This window comes from Hylobates moloch, unplaced genomic scaffold (assembly GCF_009828535.3).
Source record: "Hylobates moloch isolate HMO894 unplaced genomic scaffold, HMol_V3 SCAFFOLD_15, whole genome shotgun sequence".
Classification (NCBI taxonomy): Eukaryota; Metazoa; Chordata; class Mammalia; order Primates; family Hylobatidae; genus Hylobates; species Hylobates moloch.
Window position 1 is genome coordinate 97,839,100 of NW_026652290.1, and position 7,560 is coordinate 97,846,659.

Genomic DNA, 7,560 nt, shown 5'->3' on the forward strand with positions numbered 1-7,560 from the left:
GAACTCCAGCCTGGGCTACAAAATGAGAGTCTGTCTAAAAAAAAAAAAAAAAAAAAAAGGCTGGGTGCGGTGGCTCAAGCCTGTAATTCCAGCACTTTGGGAGGCCGAGACGGGCAGATCACAAGGTCAGGAGATTGAGACCATCCTGGCTAACACGGTGAAACCCCGTCTCTACTAAAAATACAAAAAAATTAGCCGGGCGTGGTGGTGGGCGCCTGTAGTCCCAGCTGCTCGGGAGGCTGAGGCAGGAAAATGGTGTGAACCTGGGAGGCGGAGCTTGCAGTGAGCAGAGATCGCGCCACTGCACTCCAGCCTGGGCAACAGAGCAAGACTCCATCTAAAAATAAATAAATAAAAAATAAAAAGAATTCTGAATGCTGACAACCGAGACTACAATGAGCCCTGCCTGCACACGCCTTCCCTCCCTCTCCTCAAGCTGGACCTGGGGTGGGCCTTTGAAGCTGGGTCCCATACAAGCTTCTGCTGTTCACGCTGAAGTGAACCTGGCCAGTGCTGCCCAGAGGCCTCCGGCGGCCACCTAGCAGCTAGACTGTAGCAGGATGAGCTGCAGACAAAACTACTCAGACACTGAATTAAAGAAGAGGTTTTTATTCGGCCGGCAGCGTCGGCAGACTCACGTCTTAAGAGCCGAGCTGCCCGAAAAAGAAATTCTTGGCCTTTTTAAAGGCTTACAACTTTAAGGGTGAAAGGGTGGTGATACATCAAGCAAGCCTGGGAAATGTGACTGGGGGCTACACCCATCAGCTAACAGAATAAAAAGTTTTACAATAATGCTTTTTCATACAGTGTCTGGAATTTACAGGTAACACCAGTAGTGTAGGTCAGGGGTTGATATTATTACTTTTTTTTTAACTCCTTGCACCAGGTGGTGGTGCCAAGATTGTCTGGCTATTTATCTTTTGTTTTTTTCCCAACTTTTTGCATTTTCTCTCCTCCTGTCTTGTGAACTAGGCAAGGTGGTGGGAGGAAGGCAGCAGGAGTAGTAGTGGTCTCCTTCCTTCAGACCACACTCTAAACTTTGGACCGTTGGTTTCAAGCCCAGGTGGGTTCAGGTCAGCCCATAGGTGAATTTTCAAATATTCTACATATCTCAGGAGCTGCCAGCCAAGACTCACCCCCACTACTGACTACCCAGCCATGTCCAGTGGAGGGCTTGAGAGGCACAGCTGAGTGAGTGCAGCACTGTCCCACCGGCTGCAGGCCCCTCTGTACCCCACCCAGGCAGGTCCGGTCCCATCGACTCATGCTGCCTGGGGGGCTCACGCTGTACTGGAGCTGAGCTTATAACCCTGGGCCGTCCTTCCTCTGTCCAACCCACCTTTTCTCAATCAGAGAGAAAAACACGGACCCACACTTTCTCCGTAACTTGATTCCAAACCGAGAGGTAAGAACATGAGCAAATCTTATTCTTTTTTTTTGAGGCAGAGTCTACCTCTTGTCGCCCGGGCTAGAGTGCGATTTTTCACCTCCTGGGTTCAAGTGACCCTCCCGCTTCAGCCTCTCAAGTAGCTGAGATTATAGCCACATGCCACCATGCCCAGTTAGGCTAATTTTTTTGTATTTTCGGTAGAGACAAGGTTTTACCATGTTGGCCAGGCTGGTCTCGAACTCCTGACCTCAGGTGATCCACCCACCTCGGCCTCCCAAAATGCTGGGATTACAGGCGTCAATCACCGCGCCTGGCTGCAAATCAGGCATAAATTTGAAGATAGAGCCAGGTGCAGTGTCTCATGGCTGTGATCCCCACACTTTGGGAGGCAGTGGGAAGATCACTGGAGCCCGTGAGATTTAGGCTGCAGTGAGCCATGATCACACCACTGTACTCTGGCTGGGCAACAAATTAAAAAAAGTGGAGAGACATGATAGAAGAGGGCCCACAGGAGGCTGTTGTGGGGCATTTGAGGGTGAAGGTGGGGCTCCTCACATCTCCCCTGCCCTCACCTGCCTGGCTGAGCTCTCACCCTCCTGTCCACTGCCCAAGGGGAGGCCCCCCCCACATCCCTGGGCCGCTCTGCTGGGTGCTTAGTGAGCAAAGTTACCACCTTCCACCTGGGCTGAGGGTGACTCCAGCATTGAACAGGGTTGTTCTCACGATGTTCTCCAACCCAAGTATGGCCATCAGAGAGCCCACAGAGGGCTGCACGGTGCCCCCCACCCACAGGCATGGCCACTTTGCCCTGTTCTTTCAAACATCCTGTGCAAAGGAGACAGAGCTGCCCAGGCCATGGATGGTGCAGCCTAGCCACAGGGCATGGCTCTGTCCTGGATGCGAAGCCCCAGGCTCGGGGGATGGGGCTGGCTGCAGCCATGGAGCCTGCTGGGAGAGGAGACCCCACCAGCGTGGTGTCAGGAGGAGAGTCAGGAGCTTCTAAGAAGCCAGGCAGGGGTGAGAATAGAAGGAAGGGGCTTCAGGTGGCCCAACGGTTCCTGCTGCTGCTTCACTTCCTGCGGGAACCCTCTGCAGGACATGAGGGAAGCCAGAAAGGAGAGTCCAGGCCAGATGGGGGCTTGAGAAGGGGCTGCACTTAGCCCAGGAGTGGCCCCCTCTACGTGGGGCGCCCAGAAGACAGCGTGAGGCCAGGCAGCTGCCCCGAGGTCAAGAATGCTGAGGGGGCCAAAGGGACGGGGCTACACCTGGGCTTGGGCACCCAGCTCCACAGCTGTCCCTGCAGACAGGAGGAGGGGCGGCCGAGTTGGGACGGGGCCGGCACAGCTGTCAGTCTTAGACACACAGAGACCATCCATGCAACACGACCACACACCCCTAAACGTCCAACCTGAACCTCCTCACACCACGAACCTGAACCAGGCCCAGGCCCCTCCGAGAGCCCCGGACGCCGGGAAGAACAAGCTGCGCAAAGGACTGGAACCATGTGCGTCTTTATTAGCTGAGCCACTACTTGAGAGGGATGAAGCGGGAGGAGTGGGTGGCTCCGATGCCAGGCCGGCCGTGCTTTACCGGCTTGTAGGTGATGGAGAACTCGCCTAGGTAGTGGCCGATCATCTCGGGCTGCAGGAGACCAAGAGCAAAGCTGGGTGTCAGGTGATCCTGCCCGCGTCAGGCGACCCCAGCCCACCCCTGCCGGCAGGGACGGCCGCACGCACCTTGATCTCCACCTGGTTGAAGGTCTTGCCGTTGTAGACGCCCACCATGCTGCCCACCATCTCGGGCAGGATGATCATGTCCCGCAGGTGCGTCTTCACCACTTCCGGCTTCTCCATGGGCGGCGCCTCCTTCTTGGCCTTGCGCAGGCGCTTCAGCAGGGAGTGCTGCTTCCGCCGCAGGCCCCGGTTCAGCCGCCGCCGCTGGCGCGCACTGTACAGCTGCATCAGCTGCTCGCTGGGAAAGATGCACCAGGCAGAGTTTTGTGAGCGGCCCGGCCTGGGGAGACCCTAGGCACTCCGGGGGACAGAGAACTAAGGCTTGGTTCTCCCCAGGGACACAGCCGCACTGGACTTGTCACTGTCCATTGTAGTGACTACAATGAACACGCCAAGTCCCTCTGGCACCCCCGCCAGATATGCGCGACTCCCCCCTCAGATGCAAGAGCCACCGTGTGACTGCAGAGATTCAGAGAGAACAAGCGGCCTGGAGACCACAGCCTCAGACAACGTGCTGCAGCGCACAGCTCGGGCCAAAGGCCTCTAAAAACGCAGGGGAAGGCAGGGAGGGCGCGGTGGCTCCCGCCTATGAGCCCAGCACTTCGGGAGGCTGAGGCGGGAGGGTCGCTTGAGCCCAGGAGTTCAAGACCAACCTGGACGACATAGAGAAACCCTGTTTCTACAAATAATTAAAAAGCAAGGCCGGGCGCGGTGGTTCACGCCTGTAATCCCAGCACTTTGGGAGGCCGAGGCAGGTGGATCACCTAAGGTCAGGAGTTTGAGACCACCTGGGCAACACTGAAACCCGTCTCTACTAAAAATACAAAAATTAGCTGGACGTGGTGGTGGGCCCCTCTAATCCCAGCTAATCCCCGCTACTCGAGAAGCTGAGGCAAGAGTATCGCTTGAACCCGGGAGTCGGAGGCTGCAGTGAGCTGAGCTGGAGCCATTGCACTCCAGCCTGGGCGACAGGATGAGACTCCGTCTCAAAATAATAAAAAATTAAAAGATAAAAGCGCAAACCAGATGCCCACCACCACCCTGCCTGGAAAGGACCCAGCGACTGCCACCGCCCTTAGAATCTAAGGAGTCTAACGCTGTCCCTTATTCTAAGTCACGTGGGCTACAGACAGTGGCTACACCTTCCAACTAAGCCGCGGAAAAGTTTGACAATGGGGGGCAGGTTGAAAATAAGCAAAAACCTCAACGTCTCTGGACAGCTTTCTGGGCGCAAGACCACACTCAGCCCCAAACCCGGACGGAGACTGTGCTCGCCCACCGCCGCAAAGGCGCTTGGACCCCCGCCCCGCCGCCCTCGCCCGGACAAGCCCCACCGCTGGCCCAGCCCCTGCCCGCGACCCCCGCCGGCCGCCCTTACTAGGACATGTCCAGCAGCTGGTCCAGGTCCACGCCGCGGTAGGTGAACTTGCGGAAGGTCCGCTTCTTCTTCTGCTCTACTTCTGCCTGCGCGGGCGCGGGTCGGGCGTCAGCGGGATCCCGACACCCACCTCCCGGGGCCACCGGGCCAGAGGACACCGCGGAAGACGCGCGGCGCCGCCTGGGACAGAAGCCCAACAGGGACACACCGCCTCCACCCGTCCCCGGGAATCACGCGCGGCTCCGGGTTACGGGGACCCGGACATGAAGGCCCTGACAGGCCTTCCCGGCCCCGCGTCGTCCCGACACCCACCAGGTCCGCCCCTCGCCCCAACATCCAGCCGCCTGCAGGGTCGGGAGCAAGCCGCCGTAGCCGCGGGGACGAACTGCAGCCCCCGCGAGACGGTCAGAGGTTGGATGGAGCTGGATAGGCCCGACAGAGACGCGCCAACTCGCGGCACTCACCATCTTGCCGGATCCTCAGAAAAGAACGCTCTGGTCCGCGCCTGCGCAGTTATCGCGAGACTGCCGGAGTGTTCCGCCCCCCTCGGCCGTGCGTGCACACGCGCTTCCGCTTTCCCGGCGGCGAACACGCGCCCTCTGCCGTCTGGAGGGCAAAACACAGGCTGCGGGGATTAGAGCAGCCGCCGCCTGAGGTCTGCAGAGCCGCTTCCTCCACGGAGGCGAATTTGGACAAGTCGCCGCCCCTGTCTGAGCCTCGGGTTCGTGCTCCGTCATCTACACCATGGCACCCATCTCAACAAGTATTTATGGAGCGCCTACTGTTTGCTCGTAGGTGCGGTTTGGCGGTTCAGGTCCCAGTGTGGGAGGAAGACAGGAGGTCATTACAGATACCGGAGCAGGGGAACAGGGCCTCGCTGAAAACCATTCAGGCTTTAACAGATAAAATTTTGTATATAAAGTTAGGGCAACATAGTGAGACTGCCTCTACAAAAAAATACAAAAATTTGTGTTTACAAAAATTTGTGTACACACGGACATAAAATAATAATAAATTCCCAGCTACTCGGGAGGCTGAGCCTCGAGCCGAGGAGGTCAAGGCTGCAGTGAGCCGTGATCGTGCCAACGGCACTCCAGCCTGGGCGACAGAGCAAGACCCTGTCTCAGAAATAAAGTTAGGAATATCACTGGGTTTGTTAAGATATGTAAATGTAATATGAATAATAAGGATAGCTCGAAAAGGAAGCGGAGTAACTAGAACTATGTAGGAGTGATTTTTTTTTTTTTTTTTGAGACAGAGTTTCACTCTTATTGCCCTGGCTGGAGTGCAGTGGCGTGATCTCGGCTCACTGCAACCTCTGCCTCCCGGGTACAAGCAATTCTCCTGCCTCAGCATCCCAAGTAGCTGGGATTACAGGCACCTGTCACCATGCCCGGCTAATTTTGTATTTTTAGTAGAGACAGGGTTTCTCCATGTTGGCCAGGCCATGTTGGTCTCGAACTCCTGACCTCAGGTGATCCACCCACTTTGGCCTCCCAAAGTGCTGGGATTACAGGCGTGAGCCACCGTGCCCAGCCTAGGAGTGATGTTTCTATATCTTACTGGAATTAAGTATAAAGTTGAAGGTGACTATTAACTACGACGTGGCACCTGGCTGGGCGTGGTGGCTTACGCTTGTAATTCCAGCACTTTGGGAGGCCGAGGCGGGCAGATCACCTGAGGTCAAGAGTTCAAGACCAATCTGAGGAACCCCAACTCTACTAAAAATACAAAAAATTAGCCAGGCATGGTGGTGGCATTCCTGTAATCCCAGCTCCTTGGGAGGCTGAGGCAGGAGAATCACTTGAACCCGGGAGGCGGAGGTTGCAGTGAGCTGAGATCGCACCACTGCACTCCAGCCTGGGCGACAGAGACTCCTTCTCAAAAAAAAAAAAAAAAGAAAAAAAGCACAAAACCTCTGGGAACCCAAGCTTAGCTGTGGCACTGTCCAGGGAGCTGAGGTCTCCCCAGCCGTCCCCACAGTCCCAAGGGAAGCCAATTACACTGTACTCAGGGAGGGCTGAGTCTCCGTCCTGAGGAGCACAGGACCTGTGTGTCGGGCCCATCCATGTTGCCCATTTTCCTGCAGCAGATAGCGTCCTGGCTGGAAAGCTGATTTTGTGAGTGCTGCTCCTTGGCTGGGGGAGCTAATGTAACGGGAGGGGCTGACACTCAACACCATGATGACCTGTGGCGTGGAGAGACAGCCGCCCCCGCCGGGCCCTCCTGGGAGTTGGGGCAGCAGCTCCTGAGGACATGGGAGAAGGCTCTGACAGCAGGGAATGGAGCTGGCTTCCTGGGCTTAGGCGTTGAGGGGTACTGTCTCAGTGAAGAAACTGCACTGCACAAGGATGTTGGGGGTACCCCTTTTCTTGGCTCTCTCCGAACTAAGTCAAACCTCTCTGTCCCCAAAATATGAACTGGGGCCGGGGGGGTGGTTCTGGCCGTCGCCTGCACAATCTCACGCCTGGCACACTGTAGGCTTCCAGTTTGGGACTTCACGGTCCTTTTTTTTTTTTTCCTTGTTTTGTTTTTTGAGATGGAGTTTCACTCTTGTTGCCCAGGCTGGAGTGCAATGGCGCAATCTCGGCTCACTGCAAGCTCCGCCTCCCAGGCTCAAGTGATTCTTCTGCCTCAGCCTCCCGAGTAGCTGGGATTACAGGCACACACCACCGCACCCGGCTAATTTTTGTATTTTTAGTAGAGACAGGGTTTCTCCATGTTGGTCAGGCTGGTCTTGAACTCCCGACCTCAGGTGATCCACCCGCCTCAGCCTGCCAAAGTGCTGGGATTACAGTCGTGAGCCACCGCGCCCGGCCCCTTTTAAGTCTCGCCTTCCCTGCCAGAGTGACAGAGTATCACTTCCCAAAGATGCCCCTGTCCTAATGCCCAGAACCTGGGGATACGTCACCTTCCATGGCAAAAGATATGATTAAAGGTCTTGAGATGGAAAAGCCTGGAGCCCACATTCCCGGAGAAAACCGGTGGTGGCCACGTCCTAAAAGTCACAGCATCCCAAGACCCACAGGGATGGGCCCAGCTCCCCATTCAGCCTCTGC

The 7,560-nt window shown here is 56.4% G+C and overlaps 1 protein-coding gene across 1 annotated transcript; it reads right to left on the minus strand.

The window, feature by feature from the left end:
* Nucleotides 1-2,863: 2,863 nt before the first annotated feature.
* RPS15 (ribosomal protein S15) lies at nt 2,864-4,999 on the minus strand. The gene is made up of 4 exons (XM_032178446.3): nt 4,814-4,999; nt 4,502-4,587; nt 3,127-3,361; nt 2,864-3,031 (listed from the first exon to the last, which is right to left on the minus strand). The coding sequence occupies exons 1-4, from the start codon at nt 4,835-4,837 to the stop codon at nt 2,918-2,920; spliced, it is 459 nt and encodes a 152-aa protein (XP_032034337.1). The 5' UTR covers nt 4,838-4,999; the 3' UTR covers nt 2,864-2,917.
* Nucleotides 5,000-7,560: the final 2,561 nt, after the last annotated feature.